This window comes from Schistocerca piceifrons, chromosome 3 (genome assembly GCF_021461385.2).
Source record: "Schistocerca piceifrons isolate TAMUIC-IGC-003096 chromosome 3, iqSchPice1.1, whole genome shotgun sequence".
Lineage (NCBI taxonomy): Eukaryota > Metazoa > Arthropoda > Insecta > Orthoptera > Acrididae > Schistocerca > Schistocerca piceifrons.
The window spans coordinates 723,188,196-723,205,430 of record NC_060140.1 but is presented as its reverse complement, the minus strand read 5'-3'; the positions used below and the strand labels follow the sequence as shown (position 1 = coordinate 723,205,430).

Genomic DNA, 17,235 nt, shown 5'->3' with positions numbered 1-17,235 from the left:
ATTGCTTCTAAATTTAAATTGTTTGCTTTTGCAGATGAGCTCACAATAGACTATCAGTTCACTTTTAATTTATCAAAGAAGGATGATCGCCATTATACACAGATTAATTTTAGAAATAGTCCACCGAAGTCAGATGTGGATGCTGAATTTAGTATTACTTGTTCAGTTCTAGCGAAGATGAACCTCACCATGAAGACTGGTAAGGCATCACACCATCATATTTCAACATTTTTGTGCAACCAGTCAGTATTATTTTTGCAGCTGCAGTCTCCCCACAATAAGAAGACTCTTCACATTGATGCCACTGGTAAAGAGAAATCTGGCACAAGTTGAATTACATTGGCTGATATTCTCTTGGTCTCAATTTCTGCCAACTTCAGCTAGAAAGCACACTGTTTTGGTACAACTGCAGTGTCGTGTGATTTCTGTATACAATGTTGTGCCATGATTTGTGGTTAGTATTTATTGGATTTTAAAGTGAGTTAAGATGGTGTCCGTCACAGTGCTTCTCTGCTTTGCATTGTCTGTTACAAATTTCCTTTCTCATATAAGCATAGCACTGGTAGTGTCGGCAGCACTGGGCGAGGAATTTGGTGCTATTTCTCTCTGCACTACTCCTCTCTCGTTAGCATTCTATGTACAAGGTGAGACATGCTAATTTCCAATCTTGAAAACTGCTTCAGGAAGGTTATTCTTATCATGAACACCCTTTACAAATACTATATGTTTTCTGAGAAGTATCAGAGTTACCCAAATGTTTGGGTTGTATTGTCGCAGAAACAAATTACAATTGTGAATGAATGACATTTGAAGAGCTGATTTTAATGCAGTTATTATTAGTGCTCTCTCAGCATTATGCTATCATAAGGGTTGTAGCAGAAACTTCTCTCGTGTATAATCGCAGATAAATGTTGTACAACAGAAATAGTAAATTAGATGTTAGATTTTTTCACTCAGGATTACTTATATTTCCCATGTAGTTTCACTGTAGATGGGGTGGTTAAAGATTTTTAAAATGGTGTTGTATAATCAGAGGATATTCCATTAGATTGTACTTCATTAAATGAGGTCATCAATCATGTTACGACAGTGCCATTGGTTGTGAATAGCTGCTGCAATGCACGAATCAGCTTCTGCAAAACAAATATGAATGGAAGTAAAAAGAAGTATTAATTTCTTTTGTGATTCTTCAGTTTCTCCCGGTGTATTTCTTGCATGAACAGTCCACGGGTTCGTCAGCGCATCTGACGATGGCGACACGTTTGATCCCTGAAATATTGTGCCTGTTGGACACTATGGACCAGCAGTACACCCGTGAACTGTTAGAGCATAAATTTCTTTTTTAAATCAGTAGTGTGTTACGCAATCCATACCAAGTTTTTATTTTATTTTATTTTTTATTCAGGTCGTTAAAATTTTAGAAACCAATAAAAACTTACTCAGTTTTGAGCTCAGAAAAAAACTTTTAGTAAAGCAAGTTCCACTTTGTGCTTGAAAGAGGAAGAAAACATTACCTAGAAACATTGAAGAACTTGTTTCATTTTGCTTTAGCACATAAATTTTCAGAACATCAGCTACTAAAGTAGATAGATAGTTACATCTACCATCTCTCTCTCTCTCTCTCTCTCTCTCTCTCTCTCACACACACACACACACACACACACACACACACACACACACACACACACATACATTTGACTAAATCAATCTGAAGAGTAATAATTTACACCTTGTAGAAGGTGTTTTATATGTGCTAGAATGACTATCTGAATGTGCATTGAACACCATGTGGGAACATTTTTTTTACAGTTAGAGTGAAGAGACTGTATGAGTGCGTAAAAGAAGAAAGTAGAAGTCTGCATTACTGTTAAGTGTTTGATGTTACAGAACTAGAAAGAGATAAATAATGCAATTGTGTGCATTTACAGAAAGATATAGGTTTTAAATAATTCCGCTTTTCATCCTGAGATAAAGTGAGGAGTGTGGTGGTGGTGGTGGTGGTGGCGGCGGCGGCGATGGAGTAGTATTACTTTTGAATGTATGTTGGACATGACGTGCGAAGTGCTGGCTCATCTGAGTATATTATGTTTAGATTAAAAGTGCTGTTTGCAGTTACCTTTCAATTCTGAACTGATGCCCCTTGGTTTAATGTTCAGATTAAAAGTGTAGTTTTTCTTATCGAGGACTACTTCTGTATTGCAACTACAGTATATCAGTGCTAGAAATCTTAAAACTTTTTTTGAATGTTAGCATTGTACCAGCTAATACAAAGTACATTGTGTTAAATCCGATTATACTACTACTTCAGATACAGTGAGATAACAATACTTAATAATGTATGTTCATACAAGAGCAATAACATTGCATGCATTACGTATAACAATGATAAGAGACAGTTAAGTTACTATGAGACAGATAGAATCCAATTTCTTTTCTTCCATGGTAGGTCTTTCATTGACATGGAAGGCACTGTTCTATGGCATGCTTCACTTCTCTGAGCCGTGAAATGGCTACATAGTGTAAGTGCCCCATCAGCAGGTACCACAAGGCGTAGCAAAACCTGTGATCACCATCATGCCTTGAAGAGTCACCTGTAGTAGATTACATGCACAAATAATAATAAAGTTCCAATCAGTTTGTGGGTCTAAACTGATAAACCAATAAAAAATTTTTCACTGTGGCAGTCATGATGGAGAGGTCGTATTTACATTGTGTAATGCATCGCTATGCCAAAGAGAGATGTTACATAATGCATGGTACTATAGTTTAAGAACAAGTACTTAATTTATAAGTACAGGAATTTATGTAAAGGCCCATTTTGTCAAGAATGGAATATATAATCAGTTGTGGCCTTGTAATAGGAACCATCCTGGCATTTGCCTGGAGTAATTTAAGGAAACCGTAGAAAACCTTAATGAGAATGGCTGGATAGGGATGGAGCTTCCATCCTCATGAATATGAGGTCAGTTTGTTTAAGGCAGCATAACCTCATTCAGTTTATCACTAGGGTAAAATACTGTTTTGTTTATACATTCAAACAAAAAAGTAATTTCATAATTTTGAAAGCTACACTGCCATTTATTTCTCACCAGCAGTCATTGGCTGGACTATCACAATAATCCCTAGTCTTCAAGGGGAAACAATGAAAAACAGCCAGATCAGTTGCAGTAGTAAAAAGGTTTATTAAAACCTATTGACACAGGTTTTGACATTGCTAAAAATGTCTTCAGAAGGATCTGTGACTAACACTGGTTACATAATGTTGTGGAGTTAGATTAAAATGTAGCCATAAGGCACAAAAAAAGAAAAATTCACCCCTATAATAATAAATCACAACATATCATAATGTAGCTCCACAATGTTATGTAACCATTGTCATTTATTGATCCTTCTAAGAGAAGTTTTAATAAATCTTTGTACAATTGCAACTGTTTGGCTGTTTTGTCACCTTTCCCTTGCGAAGACTGCTTTCTACATTTGCTGCCTGCAGCCATGTTCAAGATCAAATTTTGGTATCCATTTTGTCTACCATAGCTTCCCATTTCATTTCATATGAAATTCAACCACAACGGAGGGGTATCTGTTGAGAGGCCAGACAAACGTGTGGCTCCTGAAGAGGGGCAGCAGCCTTTTCAGTAGTTGTAGGGGCAACAGTCTGGATGATTGACTGATCTGGCCTTGTAACACTAATCAAAATGGCCTTGCTGTGCTGGTACTGCGAACAGCTGAAAGCAAGGGGAAACTACAGCCGTAATTTTTCCCGAGGCCATGCAGCTTTACTGTATGGTTAAATGATGATGGCGTTCTCTTGGGTAAAATTTTCCGGAGGTAAAATAGTCCCCCATTCGGATCTCTGGGCGGGGACTACTCAAGAGGACGTCGTTATCAGGAGAAAGAAAACCGGCGTTCTATGGATCGGAGTGTGGAATGTCCGATTCCTTAATCGGACAGGTAGGTTAGAAAATTTAAAAAAGGGAAAGGGATAGGTTGAAGTTAGATATAGTGGGAATTAGTGAAGTTCGGTGGCAGGAGGAACAAGACATTTGGTCAGGTGAATACAGGGTTATAAATACAAAATCAAATACGGGTAATGCACGAGTGGGTTTAATAATGAATAAAAAAATAGGAGTGCGGGTAAGCTATTACCAACAGCATAGTGAACGCATTATTGTGGCCAAGATAGACATGGAGCCCATGTCTACTACAGTAGTACAAGTTTATATGCCAACTAGCTCTGCAGATGATGAAGAAATTGATGAAATATATGATGAAATAAACAAAATTATTCAGGTAGTGAAGGGCGACGAAAATTTAATAGTCATGGGTGACTGGAATTCGAGTGTAGGAAAAGGGAGAGAAGGAAACATAGTGGGTGAATATGGATTGGGGCTAAGAAATGAAAGAGGAAGCCGTCTAGTAGAATTTTGCACAGAGCATAACTTGGTTCAAGAATCATAAAAGAAGGTTGTATACATGGAAGAATCCTGGAAATACTAGAAGGTATCAGATAGATTATATAATGGTAAGACAGAGATTTAGGAACCAGGTATTAAATTGTAAGACATTTCCAGGGGCAGATGTGGACGCTGACCACAATCTATTGCTTATGAACTGTAGATTGAAACTGAAGAAACTGCAAAAAGGTGGGAATTTAAGGAGATGGGACCTGGATAAACTGACTAAACCAGAGGTTGTACAGAGTTTCAGGGAGAGCATAAGGGAAAAATTGACAGGAATGGGGGAAAGAAATACAGTAGAAGAAGAATGGGTAGCTCTGAGGGATGAAGTAGTGAAGGCAGCAGAGGATCAAGTAGGTAAAAAGACGAGGGCTAGTAGAAACCCTTGGGTAACAGAAGAAATATTGAATTTAATTGATGAAAGGAGAAAATATAAAAACACAGTAAATGAAGCAGGCAAAAGGGAATACAAACGTCTCAAAAAGGAGATCAACAGGAAGTGCAAAATGGCTAAGCAGGGATGGCTAGAGGACAAATGTAAGGATGTAGAGGCTTATCTTACTAGGGGTAAGATAGATACTACCTACAGGGAAATTAAAGAGACCTTTGGAGGAAAGAGAACGACGTGTATGAATATCAAGAGCTCAGATGGAAACCCAGTTCTAACCAAAGAAGGGAAAGCAGAACGATGGAAGGAGTATATAGAGGGTCTATACAAGGGCGATGTACTTGAGGACAATATTATGGAAATGGAAGAGGATGTAGATTAAGATGAAATGGGAGATACGATATTGCGTGAAGAGTTTGACAGAACACTGAAAGACCTGAGTCGAAACAAGGCCCCGGAAGTAGACAACATTCCATTGGAACTACTGACGGCCTTGGGAGAGCCCGCCCTGACAAAACTCTACCATCTGGTGAGCAAGATGTATCAGACAAGCGAAATACCCTCAGACTTCAAGAAGAATATAATAATTCCAATCCCAAAGAAAGCAGGTGTTGACAGATGTGAAAATTACCGAACTACCAGTTTAATAAATCACAGCTGCAAAACACTAACGCGAATTCTTTTCAGACGAATGGAAAAACTGGTAGAAGCCGACCTCGGCGAAGATCAGTTTGGATTCCGCCAAAATGTTGGAACACGTGAGTCAATACTGACCCTACGACTTATCTTAGAAAATAGATTAAGGAAAGGCAAACCTACATTTCTAGCATTTGTGGACTTAGAGAAAGCTTTTGACAATGTTGACTGGAATACTCTCTTTCAAATTCTGAAGGTGGCAGGGGTAAAATACAGGGAGCGAAAGTCTATTTACAATTTTAACAGAAGCCAGATGGCGTTATAAGAGTCGAGGGGCATTAAAGGGAAGTAGCGGTTGGGAAGGGAGTGAGACAGGGTTGTAGCCTCTCCCCGATGTTGTTCAATCTGTATATTGAGCAAGCAGTAAAGGAAGCAAAAGAAAAATTCGAAGTAGGTATTAAAGTCCATGGAGAAGAAATAAAAATGTTGAGGTTTGCCGATGACATTGTAATTCTGTCAGAGACGGCAAAGGACTTGGAAGAGCAGTTGAACGGAATGGACAGTGTCTTGAAAGGAGGATATAAGATGAACATCAACAAAAGCAAAACGAGGATAATGGAATGTGGTCGAATAAAGTTGGGTGATGCTGAGGGTATTAGATTAGGAAATGAGACACTTAAAGTAGTAAAGGAGTTTTGCTATTTGGGTAGCAAAATAACTGATGATGGTCGAAGTAGAGAGGATATAAAATGTAGACTGGCAATGGCAAGGAAAGTGTTTCTGAAGAAGAGAAATTTGTTAACATTGAGTATCGATTTAAGTGTCAGGAAGTCATTTCTGAAAGTATTTGTATGGAGTGTAGCCAAGTATGGAAGTGAAACATGGACGATAAATAGTTTGGACAAGAAGAGAATAGAAGCTTTCGAAATTTGGTGCTACAGAAGAATGCTGAAGATTAGATGGGTAGATCACATAACTAATGAGGAGGTATTGAGTAGAATTGGGGAGAAGAGGAGTTTGTGGCACAACTTGACAAGAAGAAGGGACCTGTTGGTAGGACATGTACTGAGGCATCAAGGGATCACAAATTTAGCATTGGAGGGCAATGTGGAGGGTAAAAATCATAGAGGGAGACCAAGAGATGAATACACTAAGCAGATACAGTAGGACGTACTGGGAGATGAAGAAGCTTGCACAGGATAGAGTAGCATGGAGAGCTGCATCAAACCAGTCTCAGGACTGAAGACAACAACAACAACAACAATGAAATTCAATTTTGGTATGTCAGTGAGGTGACATTGGGTCCTTACCTATGCATCTATAATGTGGGTTGGTTAGTAGGAGAAGTGAAATAGTTATTAAAAATACTACCTAAAGCACTTTTGTATTTCACAATGATACTGTCACATTTTATTCTGAATGGTTCAACTTTCATGATCGTGGGAGGTTTAAGATATACATCAATTAGCTTGCGGGATGCCTTACTCGCGTTATCAGACTGCTCTATTGCTCTGATTTTTATCTACTTCCATAGCTTAGGAATTTCAGTTTAAAGGTTTCCTTTGCCTGGTCGTATTTTTCCTTAACCCTGAAGAACTTGCGTTGGATCAAAATGACCCGAGAGATTTTCGTTTTGCTTAATTCACGTGACATTCTGAAACTGGCCATTATTGAGTAGTTGATCCAACACGACTACTGGCATTCTGGCTTTATCCCCCATCCTCTTCTATGCAAGTGTTTGCTTTCAGCTGTATCTGTATTTGCACCTGTGGCCTGCCACAAATGGGAGTGTTTGGCTGTCAAATACAGAGGCTACAAGAGTTCAAATAAGTGTGTTGCTTCTTTTTTGCATTATGTGTATCGCTTTGCTTACCAATTATATTTTTATGTCATATTTTCTTCTCTTAGATGAAAAGAAAGTGACATACCGTATTTACTCGAATCTAAGCCGCACTCGAATCTAAGCCACACCTGAAAAATGAGACTCGAAATCAAGGAAAAAAAATTTCCCGAATATAAGCCGCACCTTAAATTTGATACTCGAAATTCAAGGGGAGAGAAAAGTTTTAGGCTGCACCTCCAAATCGAAACAAAGCTGGTCCATTGTAATATGAGGCACAATTTAGGTCGAATGAATGACGATACAGTTACAGTAGTTTGGTTCAAGTCGTAAGCTTAGCAGTTAAGCTTTACCAGGTAGCCATTGCTATGCGTCAGGCGCTCCGTCTGTATTTATACGAGTACCCTTTCTTTTTCACGTGCTTCGTCTGGTTTGAATTGATTGCTTATTTTTCTTTCATCTGATAAGTGACGTTCTCTTTGTTATAGGTGTTTACGTCACTCTAAGCTGAAAATGCATTATTGTACTGTGTCATGTATTGTTTGTCGCATTCTGATAATGAGTGTTTACGGCCTGTCGCTGCTCGCGGCATGGCTTGCTTTTGTGTGCGCTACCGCCGTTCACAGGATTTTTTTTTTTTTTTTTTTTTTTTTTAAAAAAAAAAAGAGAGGAATCGTCTCATTAGCGAAACAATGGCAAGAGACTGCTATTTGTTTTTACTTACACTGCTGCTTTCTTTGATAATGATCAACAAGAACCAAATAATAGACCGCGTATGATAGAAGATGTTCTGAATGAGAGTTTAGCGAAAATTTTTCTCCATTTCAAAATCTTTGCAGACGCCTCTTTTGTACATTAGATTCTGCACAGAAATTAGAGTCATCTTATATTTAAAAATCTAGTCAATTGCCTGCTTCATTTCTGACTGTATCACTATTAGGCAGAAGAATAATATGAATATAAACATGATGTGACATGATATGTATATTCTTCCGCGTTTGCTGTTGTCTCACACTAGTTTCGTAGTTTATTAGGCAGACAGGATTTAAATGAGACAGTAGCAAACACGACAGAATACATGGCAAAATATTCGTATTATTCTTAAGGTGAAGAGAATACTGCATGTGATTCACAATTCATAAAAGTTCCTATTAGCAACCATCTCTTTTCACGGGCAGGAAAAAATTCAGAACGTAGAGTTGGCCATGTTGACAAACAATCCAAACAGTCTTGCCAGTCGGATTTTCGTAGTACATTGAAATGCTGCTACATTCGAATATGAGCATTACGGAATTTGTATTTAGTTCGTTAGATAATGTATGAAAATGCAGTGGTCGAAAGTCGGGGCGGAGAAAAAAAGCTCGTCTTCCACCTTTTTTTTTAAATTTATTTACTGACACAGATGTTTTGGCATCAGTATTTATCTTTGTGCCTCCAAAGCATGCCTGTGTAGCTCTACATATATTCGATGGCAGAAATTAGTTGTGGCGGCACCTACCAACATTTTTCAGAACTTCCGCTTACTTTGCACTCGATTCTAAGCCGCAGACGGTTTTTTGGATTACAAAAACCGGAAAAAAAGTGCGGCTTAGATTCGAGTAAATACGGTAATGATTTCATCTTGGAACTCTTCCATTTGGTTCATGTTTGCATACAGAAACAGTAATATGAGAAATTGAGTCCGCCTTGATGCAAAACACCTAGTTATTCGTTTAATTCTTTGTTACACGAAACTAGTTTCTGCGACAAATATCACCATCATCAGTGGGGTTTTTTAATCTAAAACATGCAGAAAATATCATGATTATACAAACACAGTAAAACATTATTACATTTTTACTATTCGTCTTCTGAAATATAGTTTTCTACGAGGGTCACTCCAAAAGAAATGCACACTATTTTTGTAAAAATACAGTTTTCATTCTGCATGTGTGAAAGTTTTACAGTGTGTAGATACATCCTTCCTGCTTGTTTTCAAACTTAGTTCAACCTGTTCCTGTGAGTGGAGCCGTCATAGCATGTCTTCAGTACGGCAGCTACACTTGACGTTTGTCAGAAGCAACGTGCTGTCATAGAATTCCTGTGCTGTGAAAACGAGACAGTGGGAAATATCCACAAGAGGTTGAAAAAGGTGTATGGAGATGCTGCTGTCAATCGCAGTACAGTTAGTCAGTGGGCAAGCAGGTTACGTGATGAAAGCAGGCACGGCAATATTGAGGATTGTCGTCACAGCGGCAGGCCTCATACTGCACACACTCCAGACAATGTACAGAGAGTTAACAAATTGGTGACTGCGGACAGACACATCACAGTGAACAAATTGTCATGCTACATTGGGATAAGGGAAGGAAGTGTTTGCAGAGTACTGAAAGTGTTGGCGTTAAAAAAAGGTTTGTGCCACATGGGTTCCCAGGATGTTGACAGTGGCTCACAAAGAAACAAGAAAAACAACAAAAAACACTGAAACACCTGCCTTACAGTCCTGACCTGGCTCCATGTGACTATTATCTCTTTGGTAAACTGAAAGACTCTCTTCATGGAACTTGAAGATGATGACTCCCTTGTGCACGCTGCCAAACAGTGACTCCAACAGGTTGGTTCAGAATTTTACCGTGCTGGTATACAGGTGCTGGTTCCAAGATGGCGTAAGGCAGTTGAGAGGGATGGAAATTATGTGGAGAAATGAAAATATTGTTCCTAAAGGATGTATCTACACAATGTAAAACTTTCAAACATGTAGAATAAAAGATATATTTTTTTAAAAAATAGTGTGCATTTCTTTTGGAGTGACACTCATATGTATACTTTCATACTACCTTATTTATTGTATGTTACAGCAAGTTTTAAGCAATTATTGGCGCTGTTTGCGACATATTTTCTATGCTCTTCTTTTTCTTCTGTTGCCGTTTTTCTACTTAGCGAACATCATGTCATCTGCAACCATGTGAGCGGTTGTTAGTAAACAAAATACTAAAAGGTGAACTTCGTATGTCAGCAATATATACTTGAGTTTGTGGTAGTGTTGTGGAAACCAGTTATTTGGTGTGTAGCTAAGTAACAGCTCAGTACACACCAAATAACTGGTTTCCACAACACTACCACAACCCCAAGTATATAGTGCTGACATACAAAGTTCACCTTTTAGTATTTTTTTTACTAACAGCCTCTCACATGGTTGCAGATGACATGGTGTTTGCTAAGTAAAAAAACCGCAACAGAAAAAAAGAGCACAGAAAATATGTCGCAAACAGCGCCAATAATTGCTTAAAACATGCTGTAACATACAATAAATAAGGTAGTATGAAAGTATACATAGAAAACTATATTTCAAAAGATGAATAGTAAAAATGTAATAATGTTTTACTGTGTTTGTGTAACCATGCTATTTTCTACATGTTTTAGATTAAATAACCCCACAGATGCTGGTGATATTTGTCGCCGAAACCAGTTTGGGATAATAAAGAAATAAACGAATAACACGGTGTTTTGCATCAAGGCGGACTCAATTTCTGATATTACTATTTGAGAAAGTGACATAGCTGTTCTCTCTAAAATGTTGAATGATGAAGAAATTATTGTGGTACTCTGTTGCAGTGATGAGGATGATGTTGATGATTATGATGACGATGACAAATCTGTGAGATGATTCTTTGTTTTTTAAAATGACAATGTTGAAGAAAGTGAACATGAATCTGATTCAGACATTGCTGCTGCTTCTGGTGATGAAACAGTAACTCTGAAAATGACACTTTTTTTTTCCTCGGTTGATATGGTAAAACCAAAGGGAACAAACAGCTATTTAATCAAAGGGGCTGTTCTAAATAGCAAAGTATTGCTACCACATATTTATCTGGAGCTTGGAGCACAGCAAAGAGACCAGAAAAAGGCACCTTCCTTTATTTCGATGAGAATGTAATTGACAGACTGGTTATGTACACTAGCTCACATTATGAAAATCGCCACAAATTTTGAAAGGAGCAGTAATGCACAAGTTGCAGATTGAGTGGAAATGGAGGTTGTTGCTGAAACCTACAGAGATACCCATCTCCATATGAGGGCAAGGCGGAGCTGAAATATTTTCTCAACCATGTCTTGTCGCAGATTTTTGTTCTTGCTTTTCTCTATTCAATTTGATAACACCAGTGACAGAGATGAGAGAAAGAAATCTGACAAGTTGGCTGCTATTCATGAATTTTTGGCACTAGTGGATAAAAACTTTATTAAAGTCTAAACTATCAAAGAATAATTTACGATTGATGAGCAACTCATTGCATTTTGGAGTGGTTGCTCATTTAGGCTGTATTTGCCTAAAAATCTAAGGAATATGGAATAAAATTGATTCTAGAACACTCTTAATTGCACACATTTGAGGTGTATACTAGCGGTCTGATAGTTCTTTAGATGTTGTTCAACATCTTGTTGCTCACATTAAAGACTCAGGAAGGAACGTATCTGTTGACAACTGGTATACTAGTGTCCTACTTGCCATAAAATTGCTGGACATGAAACTGACATTGGTGGGAACATTGCGGAAAAGTAAGCATGACATCCTTGCTGAGTTTCTGCCCAGTAAACACAGGGATGTAAATTCAAGTTAGCTTGTTTTTATGAAAGAAATGTGCATGGTTTTTTATGTATCCAAGAAAGTTTACATCAATGCACAGTGATGCCAAAATATATACATAGACAGGTTCCAATTAAAAAAAACTCATATGTCATTTACAAGGTGAACACTACTACTCATAAGGTACAAAGAAGAATATTACTGAAGGAATTTGCAAACAAACTCATCATGGAGAGTGTTGTCAGGAGAATTGGGAACAGACATATATTTCACAACGTTAGGGAGAGAATAAATTTGTTTCTCATGGCCAGACGTACAGAAGTATCACAACATCAACACCAGGATCGTTGGAGACAGGAACTGAAGTAACATCTCACAAACTAAAGAGAGGCCATACCTGCCCAAGTATAAATAACAACAAGCATTCAATATTGTGTGCCACTCGTATGGAAAGTGTGTTCAAAGTACATTCCAAAGTCATCTCACAAAATGCTTAGCTCATTGAAATATTTTGATGGTCCAAAAATCTTTTTATTATTAGTGTATAGCATTTTTTAGTATTTGGTTAAATTTCCTTTGTTTCTGACATACTAAATCACAGTCATTAAATGATGATAGCTACATGCTGTTTTTACTAATTTATGTTCAAAGATCATCCATAATTTATAACATGTTATTTTTTTGTAAGACTTGACATATACACTGACAAAAAGAATTGCAACACCAAGAAGGAGTTGTGCAACATAATCGAAATGGGGTAGGTGTGTTTCTACATCTGAAAGATCATGTCGATTCATATTTTGTACTAGTCGCATAAAAGTGGTACTAGTAGCATCATTATGAGGATGTAAATCAGCTTTTCTTTAAGTACAAGTTGTAATGGTTGTAAGTATTAGCCACCTTTGAGACTAGACTTGGTGAGTTAATGTTAGTTAAGAATGCCCTTAAGGCGAAAAAGACGCCATTATCAGCACGTCACTTGAGTTTGAATGAGGTCATGAAATAGGGCTGTGAGAAAGTGGGTGTTCCTTCTGCGATATTGCAGAAAGGCTTGACAGGTATGCAGCCGCTATACATATGTAAAACATTATCGGTTTTCTTGCCGCATCAGTTCGGGATAAAATCTCAAGCTTTTGACAGTAGCCTCCATCGTCATCATCAAGAGCAACTGACTGTCTTCACTGCTGCTGTGGTGGCCTTATACAGGGTGTTACAAAAAGGTACGGCCAAACTTTCAGGAAACATTCCTCATACACAAATAAAGAAAATATGTTATGTGGACATGTGTCCGGAAACGCTTAATTTCCATGTTAGAGCTCATTTTAGTTTCGTCAGTGTGTACTGTACTTCCTCAACCCACTGCCAGTTGGCCCAATTGAAGGAAGGTAATGTTGACTTCGGTGCTTGTGTTGACATGCGACTCATTGCTCTACAGTACTAGCATCCAGCACATCAGTACATATCATCAACAGGTTAGTGTTCATCACGAACGTGGTTTTGCAGTCAGTGCAATGTTTACAAATGTGGAGGTGGCAGATGCCCATTTGATGTATGGATTAGCACGGGGCAATAGCCGTACGTTTGTATCTAGACAGATTTCCAGAATGAAGGTGTCCCGACAGGAAGACGTTCGAAGCAATTGATCGGTGTCTTAGGGAGCATGGAACATTCCAGCCTATGACTCGCGACTGGGGAAGACCTAGAACGACGAGGACACGTGCAATGGACGAGGCAATTCTTCGTGCAGTTGACGATAACCCTAATGTCAGCGTCAGAGAAGTTGCTGCTGTACAAGGTAACGTTGACCACGTCACTGTATGGAGAGTGCTACGGGAGAACCAGTTGTTTCCGTACCATGTACAGCGTGTGCAGGCATTATCAGCAGCTGATTGTCCTCCACGGGTACACTTCTGCGAATGGCTCATCCAACAATGTGTCAATCCTCATTTCAGTGCAAATGTTCTCTTTACGGATGAGGCTTCATTCCAACGTGATCAAATCGTAAATTTTCACAATCAACATGTGTGGGCTGACGAGAAACCGCACGCAATTGTGTACGTCACCAACACAGTCATCAACACAGATTTTCTATGAATGTTTGGGCAGGCATTGTTGGTGATGTCTTGATTGGGCCCCATGTTCTTCCACCTACGCTCAATGGAGCACATTATCATGATTTCGTATGGGATACTCTACCTGTGCTGCTAGAACATGTGCCTTTACAAGTACGACACAACATGTGGTTCATGCATGATGGAGCTCCTGCACATTTCAGTCGAAGTGTTCGTACGCTTCTCAACAGCAGATTCGGTGACCAATGGATTGGTAGAGGTGGACCAATTCCATGACCTCCACGCTCTCCTGACCTCAACCCTCTTGACTTTCATTTATGGGGACATTTGAAAGCTCTTGTCTACACAACCCCGGTACCAAATGTAGAGACACTTCGTGCTCGTATTGTGGACGGCTGTGATACAATACGCCATTCTCCAGGGCTGCATCAGCACATCAGGGATCCCATGCGACGGAGGGTGGATGCATGTATCCTCGCTAACGGAGGACATTTTGAACATTTCCTGTAACAAAGTGTTTGAAGTCACACTGGTACATTCTGTTGCTGTGTGTTTCCATTCCATGATTAATGTGATTTGAAGAGAAGTAATAAAATGAGCTCTAACATGGAAAGTAAGCGTATCCGGACATGTGTCCACATAACATATTTTCTTTCTTTGTGTGTGAGGAATGTTTCCTGAAAGTTTGGCCGTACCTTTTTGTAACACCCTGTATAGCCCGTGGACGGCTTCTGATTGGTTGGCTTGTGTTTGGTCAGCGATTATTTACTGCTTTTGCAGACAGTGTCAGTGTCTGCGCTGGTGGCACCACTGCTTCTGTGGGAGTGTAAACCCTGCAAGGAATGTCTCTGCTGCTTCTCTGCATCGAGTGATCGTTTCCATGCACCACTCAGAGTGTGGCAGCAATTATATTGATCAGACCATTCATACCGCTTGTGACTACTGTGCAGAACACCAATGCCATATTAAAAATAGAGAACTGGAAAAATTGGTGATTGCGGAGCACAGCCTCACAAATAAACATAAAATACTGTTCAACGAAACAAAAATTTTGTCCCCTGCCACCACATACTGGGATTCTGTTATTAAGGAGGCTGTTGAAATAAGAATGAACAAGAAGAACTTTGACCGTGATAGTTGATACTATCCGAGCAGTGCTTACTCTCTGCCTGAATCTAATCAGACATGATTGAAGTTTCAGTCTGGGATTACCTCCAGTTTGGCAATCTTTAACTAACTTTAGAATGTCTTTGACTTTGCTGCAGTAGTCCTAATGACTCAGCAGCATTGAATAGAACTCACCCTACTTGTCATTGTCACTTTAGTCTGGTACACAGAATCGCATTTCTCCCCTGTTATTTTGTAGAGGTGTTAATGATTGATCTGTTCCGAGTTTGTCTCTGCAGAACAACTTTAATTATTTTTGATGCATCTGAACTTGTATGCACTATCACCTGACCAAAAAGGCCAGAACAAATAAAATCTAAGATATTGTAATTTATCTTATCAATAGCATTTTTGTTCATTATTGCATTATTTGTTCTAATGGAGCATGTATCTACTACTCTAGTGTCTGAGCATTACACATTGTTGAGTTTCAAGTTTACTGTACTATTTGAACTTGTACTTATGTTGCAGTCACCGAGTGTAGAAATACCTTTAGGACCAGTCTAACCAGCTACACTACTAATTCTGTTCATAAACCACATTACAGCAGCATTTTGTGGGTGATATACCCCAATCACTTCATGCTTTCTGTGCTTAAGATCATTATTGTGGAACAGAATACGTATCATTTCGATTGATCCTTCTTTGTGTGATGTTCAAGAAAGGAATTTCTGTAACTACTATACCCAGACTAACATAAATTACAACACTATCACATTTATGGTGTTGCTTGCAATACCTGTTTGCTAGAAAGTAATCTTTGCACTAGCAAACCCAGTAATGCTTTGCAATTGCTAAATTTGTACAGAAATTAGATATACATCCAAAACACTTCTCCCTCCTCTCTCTGTCCGTCGCCTCCCCACCCTCTCTTGGTCAGTGTCCTCCTTTTTCCTTTCTCCCTGTCCAACACCTACTCCACCCTCTGTGCAAATTTGTATTCCCTAGTACTATGCTAATCACAAGCCATATACACAACTTTCCTGTTTTCCATGAAAACTGACTGCAAGGAAGGAAACAAATTACGCATTGTTGTGCATACAATTTTTAAAATATATATATTATGAGAAAGAATGTAAATGAGAGAAACAATTTGTCTGTATGTGAGAAGGAAAACAAACAGCATATTTTTCACAGCAGAGCACAGTACAAGCTTTTCTTTATCAGGTTGGTTTTAACAGGAAATTTGTGGACTGTTGTTTAAAAACTTCGTAAACAATGTGTGTCCGAATGTCTATTACAGTATTGTATAAATGTTTAACATAAATCAGTCAAGAATTTTTTGAGAATTTTGGCAACAGTATTTCCCGTTCATGTATTACATATTTTTTGACAACATATTCAGAGGCAGCGATCTTGTGATCTATAGGAAAAACAGTGAAGAAACAGTCTAGATCGCGATAGTACTTTATTAAAATGACTGGTTTCGGTCTATACTTAGGCATATTCAGACAGCACTGTGAAAGATAAAATCATGCTAGTTACTTAGAGAAGTCAGTGACTTAAAATAATTTATACATATTGAAATCGAAGAGTCATTACCCATCAGCTGAAGATGACGATGTGTACAACAGCCAGTTGACGTCAGTCACTGAAACTGCTGCTGTTGGCTAGGCAGCATTGCGTTATATAGATCTGGTGAGGGTGTATTTGTGCTAAATTATGTCAACATCAGCCAATGGGGAATGATGTATAAGTTACATATCATTTAAAGATACAGTTTATCTAAAAGTGAATATTATAAAAAGTAATGCCTGTAGAACAGAGCAGAATGTTAGTAATAGTAAGTAATGTAATAAGATTATTTAAAACTTATTTCTTGTATCGTAAGGCGGAATTAATTTATTTAACAAGTGTAAAATATTCATAGCATCGGCTGTTTAATCAATAGCGTGTGTTTATAAAACAAATGAATTAAAGTAAAATAATTATATCCATGGTAATTATGCAGTAATTAAACTGTATGCTGAATATTATGAAATTTAGTGGAACATTGACACTCTCTTCTGCCCTGAATATGCTATGTAAGGACACCATTGACAAGGAGATGTCATAGTAACATGGCCAGCAAGTAACAAAGATGTCTATCATGATGCCTTATGTTACCATAA

At 38.3% G+C, this 17,235-nt stretch overlaps 1 protein-coding gene across 1 annotated transcript in view; it reads left to right on the top strand.

The window, feature by feature from the left end:
- The window catches only part of LOC124787690 (putative protein tag-53), a 295,671-nt gene that overhangs the window by 199,068 nt on the left and 79,368 nt on the right, over positions 1-17,235 (top strand). The window contains exon 19 of the mRNA XM_047254518.1: positions 35-199. Within this exon, the coding sequence (XP_047110474.1) occupies positions 35-199 (165 nt within the window). The remainder of the gene's footprint in view (positions 1-34; positions 200-17,235) is intronic.